The sequence below is a fragment of the Amphiura filiformis genome, chromosome 13 (genome assembly GCF_039555335.1).
Source record: "Amphiura filiformis chromosome 13, Afil_fr2py, whole genome shotgun sequence".
NCBI lineage: Eukaryota > Metazoa > Echinodermata > Ophiuroidea > Amphilepidida > Amphiuridae > Amphiura > Amphiura filiformis.
The window spans coordinates 56252648-56276772 of record NC_092640.1 but is presented as its reverse complement, the minus strand read 5'-3'; the positions used below and the strand labels follow the sequence as shown (position 1 = coordinate 56276772).

Here is a 24125-nt window from a genome sequence, read left to right as displayed (position 1 = left end):
TAAATTGTCAAAAAGGAGGACCTGTTATCGTTCTTATCCAAACAATGCCAATCGAACGGTGCGTCAAACGACCGGGGGTCCAAGGGGCCGCCTTAAGCTCCCTTGTGGGGTCCAGGACTTTTTAAGGACCATTAGGCGACGAAAAAAGAAAACTATGGATGGCGGATACCTTTTTAATACACTTAAGATGATACGCATAACCTTAGACGTCTAGGTTAGGCATATTATCTTAGGCGTATTTAGAAGGTACAGGGTGTCCCAAAAAAGAGAACACCCATTGCGCCCTCTTTTCTCCTATTTCTGAAAAGTTGATCAAATATATTTTGGTATGTAAATAAACCTTTAATCGATAGCTTTAATAAACCAAAACAATTATTTCAATCGGCTCACAACGTTTGAAGATATAGCTCTTTTAAAGAAATGTTCCCGTTTTTCACGGAGGAGGTTTGGCTACGTCAAGATTGAAAAGCACTACACGTACCATGCATGGATATCAAACGTTCCTCAATGATCTCTCTCTGTGTGTCAGGTGGCGCTGTGTAGCGCTGCTGTGGTCTTCACAAGAGTACGCCATCTCACTCGATCCACGTCCTCTTCCTCGTTTGCCTTCCATAGCCCCTTGCAAAATCTGTTTTTCTACACCTCCATGTTTCCTGACAATATGCCCAAAGTACTTCAGCTTTCTCTCCATTATGCCGCTTCTGATGGTTAGACTTGTACCAATCTGGTCGAGGATCCAGGAATTTGTTCTCCTGTCTTTCCATGTCACTCGTAGAAGCCTCCTGTAACACCACATCTCAAAAGCATCTACTCTTTTCCTATCATTCTTGGTTATAGCCCAAGACTCGCATCCATAAGTGGCAATGGAAAACACAGTTGCACGAAGTAGGCGTACCTTGAGGTCAATGGATAGGCCTCTGCTTTTCCATATGCTTGACATGCCCTGCACAGTTGTCCTTGCAATAGCCAGTCTTCTCTTAATTTCAGTTGTACTGTCACCACTGTTGTTAATCATTGAACCCAGATATTCAAATTGCTTCACCTCCTCAATCTGCTGTCCATCTATCACAAACTCATCACTTTTCCGCGCTCTGTCTACAACCATTATTTTTGTCTTCTTTGTGTTCAGGAGAAGGTGTTTTTCTTCGCTGGCCTCTTTGATGCGCTTCAAAAGATCAATCAGCTCTACTCTGCTGCTACAAATAAGAGTGGTATCATCGGCGTACCTCAGGTTAGTAATTTGTACCGCCAAACTTCACTCCACCTTCAAACCCCTCCAAAGCTGTTCTCATTATGTCTTTAGAGTAGATGTTAAATAGGTTTGGTGATAGCACACAACCCTGTCGTAAGCCTCTTCCAATCTTGAACCAATCTGTGTCCCCACTACTTGTTCTGACTGCCGATTCTTGTTCATAGTTTCCCACATCTGAGGGTGGCTAACACAGTCAAAAGCTTTACTGTAATCTATGAAGCACATGTAAAGAGGAAGTCTATGCTCTCTGCATTTCTCAATCACATTCCTGATATTGACGATATTGACTCAATGATAACGTCATAAAATAACTTTATTTAGGGGATGGGCTTAACCGGCGGGTTTATTTTGTTAAGTGACTTAAGTGTCATTAATTGTGGGTAAAATGGATGTGGGATAGGAATTCTTTTGCTATACTTGCAATTACTTACTTTTTCTTGGTTCTTTATGCCTTTTTGTTTTATTATATTTCTTACTTTCTTTCTTTGTTGTTTCTTTCTTTTTCGTTTTATTTACAACATAAGTCATTTCTCTTTTTAGGATAAAAGTTACCCATGAAAAGGGTTGTTTGGTTTGTCTTTGGTTCTTCTGAAGTGAGTTTACTGTGCTGCTCTACCCTCTACCTGGTTGCCTCCTTGACGAATACAGGTTTCAGCCCTGGTCCTCATTACATCAACTGCGTTGCGTACCATCCTTGTGCGCCGGATACTTGAGCTTACTTGCGATTGCAGCAGTAATACGTTTGCGAAGATCTTGAATTTTGCCCCAAATTAATAAAATCAAGTGGTGTGAGGTCTGGGAATCTTAGGAACCGTCCATAATTTTCGCCATTTTCACTTACGTACAAAGCGTACGTAAGAGGGAGGGGGGGGGGGTGAAAATTCTGGGCATGTGTACGTAAGTAAAATGGCGATTTGTTTGAGCAATACAAAAAAATGAAAGTGAAAAATTATGGTATTTTCCAATATTTTATTCATAACTTATAACCAATTGACCTTACAGGCTACTCCCCAGCATGACCCATCCCAACCACTCTGTTTGCAATTCGTGGACAGAGTGAAAAACGGGTACTTTTCTTTAAAAGGGCATATCTTCAAAAGTTGTAAGCGGATTGAAATAATTGTTTTGGTTTAAAGCTAACGATTAAAGGTTTCTTTATATACCAAAATATATTCGATCAACTTTTCAGAAATAGGAGAAAAAGAGGGCGCAATGAGGGTTCTCTTTTTTTTTGGGGGCACCCTGTATCCCCATCCATAGAAAACCCTGTTCTACGGGCCCGACCGACCCAGATTTTGAACAAATTGGGGAAAAAATTCTTGTACAAATGAATGCCGACCCAAATTTCGGAAATTTCAGCAACAATTTTTTATTTTTTTGTATTTTCTCAAATTGCAAATTATTTACAAATTTTAGTGATTTTTTGAGTCATTTCAAAAACAAACAAAAATGCCGACCCACCGACCCTAATTGAAAGGTCCGTCCGCCCGTACAACATGGTTTCTTTTTTTTTTGTCGCCTTATTAGAAACCATTTTGGTACTGATTTCGTAGTTAAAACATTTAGAACACAGCCACCATTAATTTCCATATGAATTTCTTTTATCAGATTTCGACAGTTAACAAACACCAAAATACTGATTTTGGACTGTATTATATCCTTCTAGACTATAGATGAGTTATCAAGGGACCGGTATATCTTTATGCTTGAGTGAACCCCATGCAACCACTACACTGATCAAGTCTTATTGTGATGTGGCGGGAGTTTTAAAAACACGAGCCCTGAACAAAATATGATGCGCGCGCATACTGCCAGGCAAAAAACAATGGAAATTGTGATGATGCGTGCGAATACTGCCAGGCATTGACGTCAGAAGTCAACTCATCTATAGTCAATTTTACTAAAATAATGGGTGCACCTAGACAAAATTGGAATGCCAATGTTTTGCTTGCTATTGATTCTAAACACTCTCACTGGAAAAGGACAAATGCTAATTTGCATAAAACGAAAATGTCCGCTAAGACCATGAAGACAGGGTTCATATTTTAAAATTGATATTGATAAAAAACATATAATTCTATTCCTCTTATTATCAGGATTCAGCAAGAATGTAGTTTGTCCTATAAGGGTTATAGGCATAAAGGTCAAATGTCAATGATTTTGATCAAAGTGGTCTCAAATATTTTAAGATTTTGACCAATGTATAGTTTGTCCTATAAGGGTTATAGGCATAAAGGTCAAATGTCAATGATTTTGATCAAAGTGGTCTCAAATATTTTAACATTTTGACCAATGTATAGTTTGTCCTGTAAGGGTTATAGGCATAAAGGTCAAATGTCAATGATTTTGATCAAAGTGGTCTCAAATATTTTAACATTTTGACCAATGTATAGTTTGTCCTATAAGGGTTATAGGCATAAAGGTCAAATGTCAATGATTTTGATCAAAGTGGTCTCAAATATTTTAAGATTTTGACCAATGTATAGTTTGTCCTATAAGGGTTATAGGCATAAAGGTCAAATGTCAATGATTTTGATCAAAGTGGTCTCAAATATTTTAACATTTTGACCAATGTATAGTTTGTCCTATAAGGGTTATAGGCATAAAGGTCAAATGTCAATGATTTTGATCAAAGTGGTCTCAAATATTTTAACATTTTGACCAATGTATAGTTTGTCCTATAAGGGTTATAGGCATAAAGGTCAAATGTCAATGATTTTGATCAAAGTGGTCTCAAATATTTTAAGATTTTGACCAATGTATAGTTTGTCCTATAAGGGTCCTATAAGGGTTATAGGCATAAAGGTCAAATGTCAATGATTTTGATCAAAGTGGTATCAAATATTTTAAGATTTTGACCAATGTATAGTTTGTCCTATAAGGGTTATAGGCATAAAGGTCAAATGTCAATGATTTTGATCAAAGTGGTCTCAAATATTTTAAGATTTTGACCAATGTATAGTTTGTCCTATAAGGGTTATAGGCATAAAGGTCAAATGTCAATGATTTTGATCAAAGTGTTCTCAAATATTTTAACATTTTGACCAATGTATAGTTTGTCCTATAAGGGTTATAGGCATAAAGGTCAAATGTCAATGATTTTGATCAAAGTGGTCTCAAATATTTTAACATTTTGACCAATGTATAGTTTGTCCTATAAGGGTTATAGGCATAAAGGTCAAATGTCAATGATTTTGATCAAAGTGGTCTCAAATATTTTAACATTTTGACCAATGTATAGTTTGTCCTATAAGGGTTATAGGCATAAAGGTCAAATGTCAATGATTTTGATCAAAGTGGTCTCAAATATTTTAACATTTTGACCAATGTATAGTTTGTCCTATAAGGGTTATAGGCATAAAGGTCAAATGTCAATGATTTTGATCAAAGTGGTCTCAAATATTTTAAGATTTTGACCAATGTATAGTTTGTCCTATAAGGGTTATAGGCATAAAGGTCAAATGTCAATGATTTTGATCAAAGTGGTCTCAAATATTTTAAGATTTTGACCAATGTATAGTTTGTCCTATAAGGGTTATAGGCATAAAGGTCAAATGTCAATGATTTTGATCAAAGTGGTCTCAAATATTTTAACATTTTGACCAATGTATAGTTTGTCCTATAAGGGTTATAGGCATAAAGGTCAAATGTCAATGATTTTGATCAAAGTGGTCTCAAATATTTTAAGATTTTGACCAATGTATAGTTTGTCCTATAAGGGTTATAGGCATAAAGGTCAAATGTCAATGATTTTGATCAAAGTGGTATCAAATATTTTAAGATTTTGACCAATGTATAGTTTGTCCTATAAGGGTTATAGGCATAAAGGTCAAATGTCAATGATTTTGATCAAAGTGGTCTCAAATATTTTAAGATTTTGACCAATGTATAGTTTGTCCTATAAGGGTTATAGGCATAAAGGTCAAATGTCAATGATTTTGATCAAAGTGGTCTCAAATATTTTAACATTTTGACCAATGTATAGTTTGTCCTATAAGGGTTATAGGCATAAAGGTCAAATGTCAATGATTTTGATCAAAGTGGTCTCAAATATTTTAAGATTTTGACCAATGTATAGTTTGTCCTATAAGGGTTATAGGCATAAAGGTCAAATGTCAATGATTTTGATCAAAGTGGTCTCAAATATTTTAAGATTTTGACCAATGTATAGTTTGTCCTATCAGGGTTATAGGCATAAAGGTCAAATGTCAATGATTTTGATCAAAGTGGTCTCAAATATTTTAACATTTTGACCCAATTTTGAAATATATTAGCATTTCCCCCTATTGCATGACTTACCTTTTTAGGTAACGTAACTCAAATATGCTGAAAAGTCCGATGATAATAACGAGGAAGAAGACTATGACCGAAAAAACGGTACAGGATCCTGGAAAGCCTAAATTATTTACCATAAATCCAGAGAGCGTTGTACCGGCGAACCCTCTGAAATGCGTGTCATGACAAAAAATATTATTAACAACAATCAGGGCTTCCCAAACTTTTTTCCCGTGACACAAATTGTATAATTTGGCGCAACCCACAGCTTAATACAAATGCTTTTATCTTCGAACAAATTCATTAGGAATGTTTCTTTCAACTGTGGATTTTGTACTTTTCTCACAATTGTAAAATGATGATGTTGTACTCAAATTGTTGTGACGTTTCACCACTACACTAGTGGTTTCATCAGACTGGTAACTCATCCCATCAGACTGTTTCCTTTTAAGGGCAACAGGAGCCGTCGTAGAGGGCGTGATGATTTGGTCAAAGATGTTGTTGAATGCGTCGGCGCCCTCCTCCTTGTTTAGAGGGTTATGTCATTGTCTGCGGATCTAAATGGTTTTTTTGAGCCACCTAATCTTGTCAGCTTCACGATCAAAACTTTAGAGTGCTCCCAATTGATGGAGTGATTTGTAGAGCGCATCGCGATCAAACAACATCAGAAAGAGGAGTCGATATAAAAGGTAGGGCCACTGTTATTATGGATAAATCTGAATACTAGGGGGAAATGTGTACCCTCCTCAGTGACAACCAAAAAGGGGAGGTGCAAGACTTTTAAGTCTTTTAAAAAAAAGAACCACTAACCGCTAAATTTGGATATCCAACTAGATTGTCCCGCAGGGCAACAAAGAACCACTAACCACGAAATATGCACAGTATACATCCAGGAAGCTTAAACTATAAATTAGCTCCCGATAGAGGGCATGGCTTGAAGAATGAGGGAAGTTATGGGGTTAGAGTTTCTTAAAAAAGTAGAATAAATATTTTATGGTGTCAAGGTCACTGGGCTTTCTTGCCCTGCGGGGCCCTTTTATATTGGATCTCACTTGGCGTGTTTATTTGTCGTATGGGACTCTCGGGCCGCGGGCCTGCCGGCCTTGAGGCCTTGATGTTTTTTAGTTGATACTGAGGGCCCAGTATCAACTAAAAACATGTAGGCCGCAGGGCCGGCAAACATCAGCGTTTTAACAATTATTGTTGCTCTAGAAATGAATCTTACCCTGTAGCGAATGCTCCGTTAAAAATCCCGGCAATTACTCCTTGTCTTTGAACAGTACCTGGAAAACCATGGCGTCTATAGGAAATAATGCAAAATACAGGCTTCAACATAATAATAATTGCGGTTAGAAATGTAAACTATTACTGATCCATAAATCTCAAATTTGGGCAAAATCAGATATACGGTTTGTCGCGAAACAACATTGGCGAATCGCGCAGTGCATCTGGTGGCTTTAAATAGGGATGGTTTATAGACAACATTGGTCCGGCGAATCCCGCAGTGCATCTGGTGGCTTTATATAGACGAATCTCATTTCACGTATTCCTAAACCTCAATGGCAGCCATAGCTGCGTCCCCGATATGTATATCCCACCTAAAATAACACCATGAAATGATGCGTCCTTGGCGGGTTTTTTAAACTGCATTTCATCACCCGTGTTACACGTACGTAGACAATAGAATGATGAAAGTTTACAACACGTGCAATACAACATAACATCGATTTTTAATCGGCTTAATCCACTCAATTGGGCAGTTACAACACCAGTTTGGTGCGCCGGGGACCCAGTCATGGCCGACTAAATTTTGACCATCACTTGGCTCGCGAGATTCGTTTATAGGGATGGTTTATAGACAACAGTCCTAAGCGCGTAGGGGTCAATCAAATGTCAACACATGGGTCAAATTTCAATTTTGCTCAAAGTATAGTTTGACCTATCTGCCCCATACCGTTCTTGAATTATAAGTAAAAAGGTCAAAGCTAGGGAAGATATTTCCAAAATCTTCCACAGGGGGTAGTGTGAATTTTAAATAAAATAGCCCTATGTTGGTTAAATTTTAACCAAGTAAAATTATTTCTAACCAACGGTTTAGTGCAGGGGTGTAACAAGCGGGTGGACGAAGTTCAAGGACCCCGAGGAAAATGAAATAAGGGGGAAAAGAGAGTTTTGGGCCCCGCATGTACTGGTACTTGTCCGTGGCCCCTGCTGAGGCTCTTGCTTGCTACGCCCCTGTGTGGGCCCCGCATGCACTGGTACTTTTGTCCGTGGCCCTTGCTGAGGCTCTTGCTACGCCCCTGTGTTAGTGGTTACGACGTCTACAAAATACTTACTCTGTTAGAAACAGCAAATCCTGGAATGGCGATACTAAGCTGAAACCCCAACCAATTTCTACGATTAATTTTCCCAAAATATTATCCATAGTTCACTGCGGATTGATAATAATAATTGTTTTGATTGTTAAAGAATCGGATAGCAACAATTGCACAGCATTTTTTTGTGAGACTTGAGAGCACGTCAGACTTTATCCAATTGCATTCTGAATACGAGTAATGTCCTTCTGGTATCAAATAATTTTTAATTTTTGAAATTCGCAATATGATACAAATTTTATGGTAAATTATTAAAAATTGATATTTTTGTTATTTTTGATATTTAACAGTCCTCGAAGTAAACTTTATAAATCTAACGATATGTATACTTAAAGTGTATATAGCTGGGAAGAAAAGCCGACCATCAATTGGAAATTTTGACCTTTCGATATCTTAAATACGAAAGGTCAAAATTGTCAAATACGATGACGTTACTATGGATACCCACCTCGGTAAATGTAACATCGGCGACGGTCCAACAATTAGATACCCGACCGAAGAAAAACTTAGCCCTATCAGAATCACAACACGTGACCAACCCTGTAAATGATTATTGGAAAATATACGTATTCAACTTCTCCAATTTTATTCCCTGTACTTAGGTTTGGTAGTAGCTATAGGAGAAAAACATGCATGCATGGCCCAAACTCCAACAATTTAAAGTTATACCACATCTACAATAACATGGGAAGGAAAAACGAACTGTGAGCTTTTTTGCCTAAATATAACTAGACTTAGCTGTGGTCTAAGACCACGAACACAGCCGTGTTGTTACCCTTTAATGACCTTTGACCCCAAAATCTACGAAAACCCCATAGGCATTGGCTTATGTCAATGTATGTGTGCACATAGTATCACTCTGCCGTATTATTTGTGACAGAAGGGACATTTTGAATGTTTTTCGTCTTGGACCGGAAGTGACCCCTTAATGACCTTTGACCCCAAATAATAAAAATACCACATATACATTAGGTAAACATAATTCATGTGTGCACATACCATCACTCTCCTATGTTTTTCTTAGCTTATAAAATTGTTTGAAGATATTTGGTTTTATACCAGAAGTGACCCCTTAATGACCTTTGACCCCAATCAAAAAAATACCTCATATAAATTAGGTAAACATAATTCATGTGTGCACATACCGCCATCCTCCTATGTTTTTCTTAGCTAATAAATATTTTTGAAGGAATTTGGTTTTATACCGGAAGTGACCCCTTAATGGCCTTTGACCTCAAATCTGTGTATGATTCATAGACACTGGGTAATAACAATGCATGTGTGCAAGTTGCGTCACCGTCCTATGCAATTTGTGGGAGAAGTAGCATTTGAAGGTATTTCATTTTATACCGGAAGTGACCCTTAATAACCTTTGACCCCAAATAAAAAAATACCACATATACATTAGGTCAACATAATTCATGTGTGCACATACCGTCACTCTTCTATGTTTTTCTTAGCTAATAAAAATTTTCGAAGGAATTTGTTTTTTTACCGGAAGTGACCCCTTAATGACCTTTGACATCAAATATGTGTATGATTGATAGACACTGGGTAACAACAATGCATGTGTGCAAGTGGCGTTACTGTCCAGCGAAAATTGTGGGAGAAGTAGCATTTTGAGTTGAAATCACGTTTTTTTGACCTCTGTGACCCCTACGTGACCTTTGACCCCACGAGTTTCATGTGACATGTAGGGGCATCGTCAGTGATACTTGTGACCAAGTTAAGTCAAAATCGATGTAAGCATGTCAGTGCGAGAGCAAATGTAATGGTCGACAGAAGAAGAACTAGACTTAGCTGTGGTCTAAGACCACGAACACAGCCGTGTTGTGACCTCTTAATGACCTTTGACCCCAAAATCTACGCAAACCCCAGAGGCATTGCCTTATGTCAATGCATGTGTGCACATAGTATCACTCTGCCATGTTATTTGTGACAGAAGGGACATTTTGAATGTTTTTTGTCTTGGACCGGAAGTGATCCTTAATGAACTCTGACCCCAAATAAAAAAATACCACATATACATTAGGTAAACATAATTCATATGTGCACATACCGTCACTCTCCTATGTTTTTCTTAGCTAATAAAATTTTTGAAGGAATTTGGTTTTATACCGGAAGTGACCCCTTAATGACCTTTGACCTCAAACAGAAAAAATACCACATATACATTAGGTAAACATAATTCATGTGTGCACATACCGTCACTCTCCTATGTTTTTCTTAGCTAATAAATTTTTTGAAGGAATTTGGTTTTATACCGGAAGCGACCCCTTAATGACCTTTGACCTCAAATATGTGTATGATTTATAGACAGCAATGCATGTGCGCAAGTTGCATCACCGTCCTACGTAATTTGTGGGAGAAGTAGCATTTTGAAGCTATTTCGTTTTATACCGGAAGTGACCCCTTAATGACCTTTGACCTCAAACAAAAAAAATACCACATATACATAAGGTAAACATAATTCATGTGTGCACATGCCGTCACTCTCACGGACGGTGATATACACAACAAAAGGTCGTACTATAACATGGCCGAAGGAGTGGTACGTATTGGCGACATGTGCGCTGGAGTTGATGGTTCTGTGGACAGAGAAGCCAGACGAAACCTCTGGAAAACAACTTTGAAAATTGGAACATGGAATGTTAGAACGATGAACCATTGCAAACTGGACATTGTAACCCGAGAACTTGATAGAAATGATGTCAACCCAATTAATGAGAGAATCATTACCATCCGAATACAAGGAACACCAATGAACATATCTGTGATTCAAGCATACGCACCTACCTCGGCCTCAAACGAAGAAGAAATCAAAACCTTTTATGATGACCTCCAAATGGCTAAAGACAGTATCAATAAGAGATATATTATTATTATCACTGGAGACTTCAATGCAAAAGTTGGAGGACAAAGTACCAACAAAAATGTGATGGGAAACTGTGGCCTGGGAGAACAGAATGAAAGAGGAGAAATGCTTATTGACTTCTGCCAAGAAAACCACCTTATCATCCTCAATACTTTCTTTATACAACACCCAAGGAGGCTCTACACCTGGACGTCCCCAGACCATAGTACAAGGAATCAAATTGATTACATTTTGGTCCAGAAGAGATGGCGATCTAGTTTCATGTCTGCAAATACATATCCTGGGGCAGATTGTGGATCAAACCATCAACTTCTTATGTCAACCATGAAGTTTAAGCTAAGACGTAAAAAACAACAAAGCCTGCCATATATGATGTGAGTAAGACCAGTGACAGCTATAGAGTTGAGGTGAAGAATCGGTTCCAGAAGCTATTGGAAGATGATCCAGAGAAGTCCACACCAGAAGAACTGTGGCAAGAAATCAAAACTGTAATTACAGATACAGCACAGAAGACACTCCCTAAATGAAAGAACATGAAAAAGCCCTGGCTTTTAGAAGAGGTTTTCAAATTGGCAGATAAAAGAAGGAAAGTAAAGGAAAAAGGATGATAACCGTCAGGATTATCGTGATCTGAGCAGGAGAATACAAAAACAGGGCAGGAAAGATAAAACTGACTTCATCAAGCTGAAATGTGCCGAGGTTGAAAGGGACAGTGTAACAAACAACACCAAGGACATGTATAGAAACATCAAGCAACTGACCAGCAAACCAACCCACAGGCTGAATGTGCTGAAAGATGAAGCTGGAAACATCTTTACAGAAGAAGAGGAGATCAAAACGAGGTGGAAACAGTATTGTGAAAACCTGTATGCATCTAGAGAAGGAAATACACCTGAAGTGGAATCTGATCAGGAAGATGCAAATGCTGACCCAGACATCTTGATGTGTGAAGTTGAGCAAGCCATAAAAAGACTCAGGAATGGTAAATCACCCGGAATCGACAACATCCAGGCAGAATTGTTGAAAGAAAGTGATGCTGAAGGAGTCGCCATCATCCACAAACTCTGTAACAAAATATGGAGAAGTAAAGAATGGCCGGAAGACTGGAAAAGAGCAGTGTTTCTCCCGTTACCAAAGAAAGGGGACACAAGGGAATGTGCAAATAACCGTACCATATCTCTTATCTCTCATGCCAGCAAGGTGCTGCTCCATATCATTGCTGAAAGAATTAGGGGTCATCTAGAAAGTGAGTTACCACCAGAGCAGGCAGGTTTCAGGAGAGGAAGGGGAACCAGAAACCAAATTGGAAACTTGAGAAACCTAATGAAGAAAAACATGGAATTTCAGCAACCTTTATTTAGATGCTTCATTGATTATTCCAAGGCATTTGGTGTCCAGCGCAGCATGGAAAAGTATGGATCATCATGAAAGATATGGGTTTCTCTGCACATGTGGTGGATTTGATTAGATATCTATACAAAGGACAGGAAGCCACAGTAAGAACAGAAGGTGGAGATAGTGAATGTATTACAATTGGCCAAGGAGTACGCCAGGGATGCATTTTGTCACCATACCTGTTCAACATATATTTCAATTGGAGGACGACAAATAAGCAACCTCAGGTATGCTGACGATACCACCCTCATTGCAAGAACAGCTTCTGATCTACAAGATCTCATTAACCGAGTTTTAACTTAAAAGAAGGGCAGTGAGGAGTATGGATTATTCCTCAATGTCAAGAAGACAAAGGTCATGATTTGTGGTGGAAACGTAGACCAACAAGTGAAGGCAGGTGGCGAGGACATAGAGGTTGTTAATACTTTCAACTTCCTTGGATCCCTCATTTTTAGAGAAAGGAGGCAGCTCCCAGGAAATCAAAAGACGCTTGGCTATGGCAAGAACATCTGCCATTGCACTCACAAACATTTGGAAAGATAGAGGAATCTCAAGAACAACAAAGTTGAACATCATGGATGCCCTGGTCATCCCGATTGCCACATATGGGTCTGAAACATGGGCCATTGGAAGAGCAGATAGCTCTAGAATCCAAGCTTTGGAACAGTGGTGCTGGAGGAAAATGTTGAGAATTTCTTGGAAAGAACACAAAACCAATGAATTTGTCAGGAGCCAGATAGGATATCACACCTCATTATGCCAGAAGATTGACCGGAACAAACTTCAATATTTTGGCCATGTTTCTAGAAGAAATGGAGATTGCTTGGAGATGATCATTGTTCAAGGTCATGTTGAAGGACATCGCAGAAGAGGTAGACAGAAGACACGTTGGTCAGATGGATTCAAAGAGTGTACAGGACTATCTCTTACTGCAGCCTATCGTCTTGCACAAGACCGAAATAGCTGGAATGACATCATCAAATTGGTCACAACGGGTCAGCCATGACTCATAGGACGACGACTTGGGTTTTATAGGTGATTGCACTAACACTTAGAGTTATGACGGGTTCGGGACTTATGGGTTTTATAGGTGATTGCACTAACACTTAGAGTTATGACGGGTTCGGGACTTATGGGTTTTATAGGTGATTGCACTAACACTTAGAGTTATGACGGGTTCGGGACTTATGGGTTTTATAGGTGATTGCACTAACACTAAGAGTTATGACGGGTTCGGGACTTATGTATTTTATAGGTGATTGCACTAACACTTAGTGTTATGACGGGTTCGGGACTTATGGGTTTTATATGTGATTGTACTAACACTAAGAGTTATGATGGGTTCGGGACTTATGGGTTTTATAGGTGATTGCACTAACACTTAGAGTTATGACGGGTTCGGGACTTATGGGTTTTATAGGTGATTGCACTAACACTTAGAGTTATGACGGGTTCGGGACTTATGGGTTTTATAGGTGATTGCACTAACACTAAGAGTTATGACGGGTTCGGGACTTATGGGTTTTATAGGTGATTGCACTAACACTAAGAGTTATGACGGGTTCGGGACTTATGTATTTTATAGGTGATTGCACTAACACTTAGTGTTATGACGGGTTCGGGACTTATGGATTTTTATAGGTGATTGCACTAACACAAGGTCATGTTCAAGGTCATGTTGAAGGACATCGCAGAAGAGGTAGACAGAAGACACGTTGGTCAGATGGAATCAAAGAGTGTACAGGACTATCTCTTACTGCAGCCTATCGTCTTGCACAAGACCGAAATAGCTGGAATGACATCATCAAATTGGTCACAACGGGTCAGCCATGACTCATAGGACGACGACTTGGGTTTTATAGGTGATTGCACTAACACTTAGAGTTATGACGGGTTCGGGACTTATGTATTTTATAGGTGATTGCACTAACACTTAGTGTTATGACGGGTTCGGGACTTATGGATTTTTATAGCTGATTGCACTAACACTAAGAGTTATGACGGGTTCGGGACTTATGTATTTTATAGGTGATTGCACCAACACTTAGAGTTATGACGGGTTTTATAGGTTTTTCGATGCGTCGTAACTCTTCGTTCGACCCATTCAGTGATCCCAGCTTAAAAGTGAAAGATAAGACATTAAGATTGTCATTTGGTATTTTTGAAATGAAATTCAAATACATGTAGCTAATTTATATACTGTCAAACAACAGATTCAGGTAAAATGCCTTATTTCATTTTGTCTTAAATACACAGCTTTTGGCTGAACCACTTTACGATCATCCGGATGATATTTTAACTCTCTCCACGTGGATGTCAACTGCAGACTAAACTATAAAATGTAATTTGTCTTGACCATTTATGAAATCTGCATGCAAAATGTATCAAAATGAGTACAAACAAGCCTAGTATTGGTTCAGTGGTTCTTAAGATAGCTCTTGATATTTTGAGGAAAATATCTCAAAACTTGTGCTTTTTTTTAAATGCAAGCTTATGACACTCTTACCGTTGTGTCTACGAAGTAGCCAACCATTGGCGTAGTCACTGCATATATAGAGGTAGTGGCAAAGTAGAATAAACCAATTTGCATTGGCGATAAGTAAAACTGTATGTAAGAAAAGACAATTCAACATTTCGTTTTACGATTGAAGATTTAGCAGCACCCCAGATGAATATATTTTGTGATGAATCTATACCATGCTAAATCATGTGGTTGATTTCATAAAATAGACAACAGACCATTCAACTTGTAATTTGTGTTTAAATATAGGCTACATGTAATTCAATTAATTGAGTATGTTACCACACTTAAAGCCATGTTGTACAGTTCCATTATTTTTATTTGTTTTCCTCAAAATGTTCGTTTTCACTGTCAGATCATGGCCCCTTTTAATTTGGACTCGAACAGGTTGGGCAAAACAAAGATTTAATACCAGCGCATATGACGCCAAATTTGGGCTATTTCGGATGAAATCCACATACTACCCCCTGTGGAAGATTGTTTTTCAATGTAATTGGTTAGAGGTAATCATTTTGAAGCCCATACTCCCCTTGTATCTAAATCCCGGGGGGGGGGTCACTCGCATACCAAAGTGGTATGCATGCTCGTCCCAGCACCTCAAAAATGGACCCTAAATGGCGTAATCAGTGTGGAAAAATTTCACCCCTTATTGGCGTAAGGCTCTGTAAATCTTCCCCCTAAAATATTGCGTAATTCGGCGAAAGAAACTAAAATGGACCCCTAAATGGCGTAAATTCTAAAACAAACCCACCAAAGTTGAAAAAATATACCCTAAACGTCGAAACTTTACCTAAAAAGCACCCTTTTTTCTAAAAACGTCGACGCCACCACAAGGCCAAAAATCAACCCTTTTTCGACGTTTTTGGGGACGAGCATGCGTACCACTTTGGTATGCGAGTGACCCCCCCCCCGGGATCTAAATGCGAATAGGTGTGCGCCGTTCGGCAGCAACCTAGTTGATGCGATCTGATTGTGATGATTCACCATTGCAGCGAAATTACAGCGCTTTGAGTCCTCTAAGGTCTGGAGAAAGGCGCTTTATAAATCCAAAATTTATTTATTTATTTATTATTATGGCTGTACCTATATCTTCCATAACTGGAGTGATTAATGGAAGTTACCTAGTCTATTCTTTTCAAAATTGATACTCCCTCTGTGGCAGGCAGGCAGACTTTAGCTAAATCTTCCACAGGGGTAATGTGGATTTTAAATGGAATAGCCCAATGTGTCACTCTGTCGATCGCGAGTCTGTTCGGTACTTTTGATAAGATATATGACCTTCCCGGACGGCGTGTACATACAGTGTTATAATCGCACACGTGTTTGACTAATATACTGCGAACGAAAAGTATCCAAACTCTTAAAACAAAAGCAATATCTTAAGAAAGACACTAAAATTAAATGCCAAAATAAAGTAATCGATAGATGGAGAATTTGGGTCTGCGTACTTTGAGATCTTAGTCAGTACGATGTGATTTTATTCCACTAGGCTAGGGGCCTATACGAATTTGAATGACAAAAGGTCGAGTTTCAAAAGTGACAAATTTAGATATTTCCTCCTTCAAGGCGATTTCTGCTACCTTTTGTTACGGGTTCAATACAGCCAAACGGCCAAGCACGGCTCATTCCGCTGTGTTCAATATCTGCGTGCTTCAAAGGTAAACTCAATGCAAATTTTTGTCACTTTTTAAAAGCTCACTTTTTATTCAAATTGCTAAAACTAATCGGAAACAAAGTCGTAACGTACCGAATGAAGTGAAAATACACAGAACAAAATTCTCCATCTATGGATTGTTTCATTTTGTAATTTAGTGTCCATATAAAATGGCTTTTGTTTTAAGTGTTCGGATACTTTTTGTGGGCAGTATATATTTTGATCGTAATATTGAACGACGTGTGCCGTCGTTTTGATTCAAAATCTCAGATTTTGTCATAACTACGTACAGCACCCAAACCCGTGATTTTTTCAGGGTATACATGTTAGTTTACTAAATTACATTACCATCGTGTAAAAAGGCCAAGTTAAAGGGCAGGTCTATTGCAAAAACAACATCATATCATTGACAAGCTAATATTATGAGGACAATGAAAATCAATATCATGAGAAATATTAGGCCTAAAAAATAAATACATAATTTGAGCTTAGAATTTCATCTGAGACTAGCATATAAACCGTGTTAAGTCCACAAACTCATGTATCTGATTTCCTGTATAATAGTTATTATAGTTTCAGTTGGATGAAATATCACAAAGCAAACGCATAGTAACAATACTGTGTGGGCTTTGTTCCCGAAATGAGAACAATAGTGTGCATATTGTTATGCAGCATTGTTATGGTAAGTGATAGTACAACTCATTGTTGCTAATGTCAAACTTGTCAAAGTGATTGTGATTGTATGATGAGAGCATGATATAGTGCCCGCTTCATTCACCTACGTCATCAGCCAAACGGGGGGGGGAGAACACGTACAGTACGCTTCAAACGGGGGAAGAACACGTACGAGGCTGAACTTTACCCACACAATTTCTCCTTTTTTCAGGAGAAATACGCACAAAAAAATTGCAACAAGTGTCAACTTGTAATGTAATAATTATTCTCTTTAATAAGCAGCATTTTGTAAAAACACTGAGTGCGTCCTCCATACCAAAAGTTACGATATGGCTTTAATAAAACTGATATTCATTGCTGAATAGGGCAAATTTCAGGGCAATAGAAATTCGCCCAAAACTTTATACATCTTCGACTTCAAATATCATGAAAAATAAAGCACTTCTACGTATAATTTCATAGAAAGTGTTCGTGATACTTTAAAAGGTCCAACATGTGTGCAGCGATTGATATACCGTAGAATTCCATCTACAAGCATGTATGTTTCTAAATCAGGAGTTTTTTACGAAAGAGACGAAGCGCAGACACTCTCCACAAAAACTTGATATTTGGAGTAAGACCAATCTATTGCAATGTTTTGTGGAGGGTGTCCTCCTTTCGTCTTTTTCGTCAAAAAGACACTCATTTAGAGGCATGCTTATAGATCAATGCAGATATATCAAAAGATGATTTTATTATTAATGAATACCTGTTCCAAGTGAACTGACATAGTTGGTTGGAAGAACGTGAAGCAGGCGCTATCGATAAATGATGTAAGTAAGATTGGCCATATAAACCAAATGGACAGCAGTTCCGTGATCGAGCCACTCAGCTGGTGTACTTCCACTGTGGAAAAGACAAAAAGCCGAATCTCGGACAACTATCCACCAAGCTACCACGATAGAATAATGGTTCATTCCGGGTGGTAGAACTGGAAAGTTGTCTAAGATTCTACTCGCTGTGCGGAAAAGAGCAGAGAAGATATCTCGCACTTCCCACAATGCATTTCCTTCACTTAAACTTTTCTGCACTGATTTGCTATCTAGCGCAACATGGGTTGATCGTGGTAAAAATCACCTCAATGAACAGAGCACATCCAGCTCTTACAAAATATGTTTAGGTCAAAGCAGATCTCAGACACCCACGCGCATTGCTATGTGAACTCCAATTAACGCTTAGCGCTACGGGTTGGCCGTTAAATTCATTTTTTCCCATAATTTATGTTCAATTTTTTACAAATATTTTCAGTATCGTATCGCGATCCAATTTTGTCTTTGTTTGTAGTTTGGTTGGTGTTTTTGTACACATTTTGCCATGATTGTAAAAGAGACATACAAAACTATTCATTGTGTATGTATAGTACTATGTTTCTGTTTTTGATTATTACGAAGTACATAAACATTGTCCCTTGACTGTAAAATAAAATCAACCCAACTAACAACAGTCAGTAGCTCTTGGAATAATTTTACAAGAGCGAAATGAAAATTATGGATTTTACTGACAAAACCAACGGTGTCCCTCACTAACCCTTTCCCCCCTCATTTCCGATGACCGGTAGTACCCCAGGGTAAGGGGCTGGGGTAACAACCATTTAAATGAGTGCAAAGGATGGATCTACGATAAGCTGAGGTCGTTTGGGCGTAAGCACGCACGGATAAATGGGAGCTTTGACTGTGATGTGTAGCAATGTAACCGTTTGGATAAAAGTTTCTTCTTTGGCCAAAAAAAAAAAAGGTTCGTCTCAAAGCTTGCGCGCGTTTGTAAAATCCCACGATTTGACAAAAAAGAAATGCGGAAGTAGTCAAAATACCGTACTCGGACGCTAGCGTTATTAACCAATAAGATGTCTGGATTACCTAATCAATATTTATGAGGTATAGTAAATTACATCTACCTATTGAAACTATAAAACACCTTTATTCTAACCCGCAAACACTAATAAATATACACGCAAACACTAACCACAGTGGGAGATGAAGCCACTTATCCATGGTGATTTCGACGGATTGACGGAGTTACTAGGCGCGGAGAAATTTCGCGTACATGTCTGCAAAAAGGAAGACGCGTTCGTTTGCGTGATTACTGGGAAGTTATCGCCCACGTCATCAAATGCAACACGTTCCATAGACGCTATGTCTGCTTTTTACGTCCGGATATGCGTCCTTGCCAAAATTGTTGCTGTGCAGAGTTGGCTTCATTACGCAAACCAAAGTCATTTATAGCCGTTTTGAAAGGTTTCTCAAAAAATTGGGTTTTTGAAGTGGTAGCTTATGACCAGCACGCATAGTATTAAATTAATTTGATTATAACGTTACCTTGTTTAGGAAGAATGAACAAGCTAATAATCACGGCGAAAACGACGCTACCACCAAGTATTAGAAACGGGAACTCATAGCCGCCTACCTGTTGTGAAAATTGCAAAATATTTAGTTGAAATGATCCTCGGAATATCCCCGGGGCTACGCCCCTCGGGACATTCCTCAGTTCCGAAGGTAAAATGTTTAGATTTGTCACAAATAACCGATACGCAGTTATTAACCTCTAAATCATTGTTTTGTGAAATTGTGAATACAGTTGAAAAAGGAGATGAAAAACAATGGTCAGGTTGCAGATGTGTCAGCTTCCTGCCTTGATCTGGGAAGATATGAACACTTTTATATATAAATTATAAGTTATTTATAAATTACCTCGTACAGAAGACCTCCAATGCCGGGGCCTGTTGCATAACCTATACCAACCATCACTTCTGCTATACTCTATCAATTGTATAAATTATAGGAAAGAAAACGCTATTTTAATGCCAATTTGATTACCTTTTAATTTAAAATAGGTCTATTTATATAAACACAACACAATAATAAAGTCTTCACTCCAATGACCCATCAAAATCTAAACCTGGTCATGTTAAAGTCCTCACCCAATGACCCATCAAAATCTAAACCTGGTCATGTTAAAGTCTTCACTCCAATGACCCATCAAAAATCTAAACCTGGTCATGTTAAAGTCCTCACTCCAATGACCCATCAAAAATCTAAACCTGGTCATGTTAAAGTCTTCACTCCAATGACCCATCAAAAATCTAAACCTGGTCATGTTAAAGTCCTCACTCCAATGACCCATCAAAAATCTAAACCTGGTCATGTGAAAGTCTTTACTCCAATGACCCATCAAAAATCTAAACCTGGTCATGTTAAAGTCTTCACTCCAATGACCCATCAAAAATCTAAACCTGGTCATGTTAAAGTCTTCACTCCAATGACCCATCAAAATCTAAACCTGGTCATGTTAAAGTCCTCACTCCAATGACCCATCAAAAATCTAAACCTGGTCATGTTAAAATCTTCACTCCAATGACCCATCAAAAATCTAAACCTGGTCATGTTAAAGTCCTCACTCCAATGACCCATCATAATCTAAACCTGGTCATGTTAAAGTCTTCACCCAATGACCCATCATAATCTAAACCTGGTCATGTTAAAGTCTTCACTCCAATGACCCATCAAAAATCTAAACCTCGTCATGTTATGATAATTTGATTGATACGGTCGTGTACAGAAACTTGTTAGCTCCAATTTGATTCCACGCCACGGGATTCCACGCTTGCTACCAAAAGCTCTCAAATTAACAGTGATTTATACCCAGTGACATAATTACACAGCCGTGACATTAGTCACGGCTGTGTCTTTTTTCTTACAGGATCTTCTTCTTCTTTTTCTTCTTCTGTCGACCATTACATTTGCTCTAGCACTGACATGATTACATCGATTTTGACTTAACTTGGTCACAACCATCACTGACCATGCCCCTACATGTCACATGAAACTCGTGTGGTCAAAGGTCATGTAGGGGTCACAGAGGTCAAAAACGTGATTTCAACTCAAAATGCTACTTCTCCCACAAATTTCGCAGGACAGTAACGCTACTTGCACACATGCATTGTTATTACCCAGTGTCTATAAATCATACACAGATTTGAGGTCAAAGGTCATTAAGGGGTCACTTCCGGTAAAAAACCAAATTCCTTCAAAAAATTTTCTTAGCTAAGAAAAACATAGCAGAGTGACGGTATGTGCACATATGAATTATGTTAACCTAATGTATATGTGGTATTTTTTGTTTGAGGTCAAAGGTCATTAAGGGGTCACTTCCGGTATAAAACAAAATACCTTCAAAATGTTACTTCTCCCACAAATTACATAGGACGGTGACGCAACTTGCACACATGCATTGCTATTACCCAGTGTCTATGAATCATACACAGATTTGAGGTCAAAGGTCATTAAGGGGTCACTTCCGGTATAAAACCAAATTCCTTCAAAAAATTTTATAAGCTAAGAAAAACATAGGAGAGTGACGGAATGTACACACATGAATTATGTTTACCTTATGTATATGTGGTATTTTTTTGTTTGAGGTCAAAGGTCATTAAGGGGTCACTTCCGGTATAAAACGGAAAACCTTCAAAATTGTTTATTTGATAAGAAAAACATAGGACAGTAACTGTATGTTCACACATGAATTGTGGTTACCCAATTCATATGTGGTATTTTTTATTTGGGGTCAAATGTCATTAAGGGGTCACTTCCGGTCTGAGATGAAAAACCTTCAAAATGCCCCTTCTGCCACAAGTAACATAGCAAAGTGGTGCCACGTGCACCCATGCATTGACATTAGCCAATGTCTATGGGCGTTTTCATATCTTTTGGGGTCAAAGGTCATTAGAGGTCACAACACGGCTGTGTTCGTGGGTTAGACCACAGCTAAGTCTAGTTTATTATAAATTTTTGGTGGTATGCTCCCCCAGAATTTTGAGGTGGTGGGTCTTTGGGAGTTGACGGCGTTCCGGTGAAAAATGGTCTTTCGGAGATGCAAACGGTCGAAAAATAAGGCTTTCTGGTTGAAAATCACCTGGAATAAACCAGCAATGTGAGGAAAGTGCAATTTAAGAGCTTTTAGAGCTGAAATCATCAAAATCAAGGGTATTTCAGCGTTCTGCTTGGGTCAATGCAGGGGTCTTTTATTGCCTATATCTCATTTTCATTGTTGCCGATTTTAGCCTGAGTGATGGTTGAAAACACGTTTTAAATCGCATTCGTTGGAACCCGCTTTTTATGGGACACCCTGTATAGGACCTTACTCACAAGTATAAAAGCTGTACGTTCAGGAAACGTATGAGCACATATAGTATATTAAGCCGTCTTTTATGGGACACCCTGTATAGGACCTTACTCACAAGTATAAAAGCTGTACGTTGAGGAAACGTATGAGCACATATAGTATATAAAACCGTCTTTTATGGGACACCCTGTATAGGACCTTACTCACAAGTATAAAAGCTGTACGTTGAGGAAACGTATGAGCACATATAGTATATAAAGCCGTCTCAGGGACACCCTGTATAGGACCTTACTCACAAGTATAAAAGCTGTACGTTGAGGAAACGTATGAGCACATATAGTATATTAAGCCGTCTTTTATGGGACACCCTGTATAGGACCTTACTCACAAGTATAAAAGCTGTACGTTGAGGAAACGTATGAGCACATATAGTATATAAAGCCGTCTTTTATTGGACACCCTGTATAGGACCTTACTCACAAGTATAAAAGCTGTACGTTCAGGAAACGTATGAGCACATATAGTATATAAAGCCGTCTTTTATTGGACACCCTGTATAGGACCTTACTCACAAGTATAAAAGCTGTACGTTGAGGAAACGTATGAGCACATATAGTATATAAAACCGTCTTTTATGGGACACCCTGTATAGGACCTTACTCACAAGTATAAAAGCTGTACGTTGAGGAAACGTATGAGCACATATAGTATATAAAGCCGTCTCATGGGCTGCTGCTCCCAACGATACTACAATCCGCATGATAAAACTTAGAGCCAGAAATAAATTAGTGTTTGGCAATCGTATCAGAATCCTACGAGAAAGGGGAAAAACAAGATAAATGTGAATCAAATTATGAGGAATCATATCATGTATATTGAAGTGGACAAAAACAAACGGAGAAATATAAGATGACTAGGCCTACCGAGTACACTGTCATTTTAGGTAGGCCCTATGGGGATGTGTAATAATTATTAACCTTTCCCCCTTCCAAGGGGGTGGATTTCCACACGGCGTGCCAAATTTTTTTGCCCCATTCGGTCTGCTAAAAATCGCTTGCCCACCCCCTCTCGGCCTGCCCAAAAATCTTTGCCCCTGGACCAATAGCCAGTTTTTGACCTGACCTGAACATGAAGGTAGTAGTAGGGATGACCATGAAAATTTGAAGTTTCTCCTGTATTGTAGAATCATACCTTATATTAAAGTGCTCATTAAATGGAGCATTTCAGTCTTTAAATGACCTCAATAGGATAAATGGTTATGAAGTTATGACCAATTTTATATGCGTGTTTTGAATAGGCAGTTTGGACAGATTATGGACACCAAGGAAAAAATGGCACAAAATTTAATTATTTCCAGTTTCAAATTCATTATTTTCAAAAAACACCTGTTCAGTAACCCTTGAAAATGGATTACATGATTTATACAAATACTGACAAGAAGAAATCATTTATAAATACAGGTTTTCATAAATGCATTTGGAGATCTGGTCTTATGAAATTGCCTTTTTGTTATATATTTCTTTGTACAAATCCAAGATTGCAGTCATGGAAGAAAAATTATGAACAAATTTGACCAAAAAAATGTATCACCAAATTTTGACAACTTGTTATTTAAGTCACAAAACATGTAATAAAGTTTCGGAAACTTCGGAAACCTTGCATAAAAATTTGGCACTACAGATCAACTTAATTACATGTTTTTCTACTTAAACAAGTTGTCAAAATTTGGTGATACATTTTTTACACATGAGACTCATCCATGTGCTAAGTTTCTCATGGGGTGTTAGACATATGAACTATGTGACTGTTAATGACCGCTAGCTGCAGTGAAATTTCATGTGCAATGTTAAGTAAGATATTACCATGGTCATTGCAGAGTACATTATGCATGTAGGCCTACGGTACTGCATAATTCTGAATCCGATTAAAAAGAGGGTCTACATTTT

At 38.3% G+C, this 24125-nt stretch overlaps 1 protein-coding gene across 1 annotated transcript in view; it reads right to left on the bottom strand.

Moving 5' to 3' along the window:
- LOC140167335 (MFS-type transporter SLC18B1-like) overlaps positions 1 to 24125 on the bottom strand; it is a 100556-nt gene that overhangs the window by 1525 nt on the left and 74906 nt on the right. Inside the window, exons 5-13 of the mRNA XM_072190656.1 lie at positions 22844 to 22991; positions 19749 to 19817; positions 19377 to 19464; positions 17771 to 17907; positions 14679 to 14777; positions 8351 to 8442; positions 7864 to 7958; positions 6753 to 6827; positions 5552 to 5695 (exon numbers count right to left, since the gene is read on the bottom strand). Coding sequence (XP_072046757.1) covers positions 7928 to 7958; positions 8351 to 8442; positions 14679 to 14777; positions 17771 to 17907; positions 19377 to 19464; positions 19749 to 19817; positions 22844 to 22991 — 664 coding nt within the window. The 3' untranslated portion in view covers positions 5552 to 5695; positions 6753 to 6827; positions 7864 to 7927. The remainder of the gene's footprint in view (positions 1 to 5551; positions 5696 to 6752; positions 6828 to 7863; positions 7959 to 8350; positions 8443 to 14678; positions 14778 to 17770; positions 17908 to 19376; positions 19465 to 19748; positions 19818 to 22843; positions 22992 to 24125) is intronic.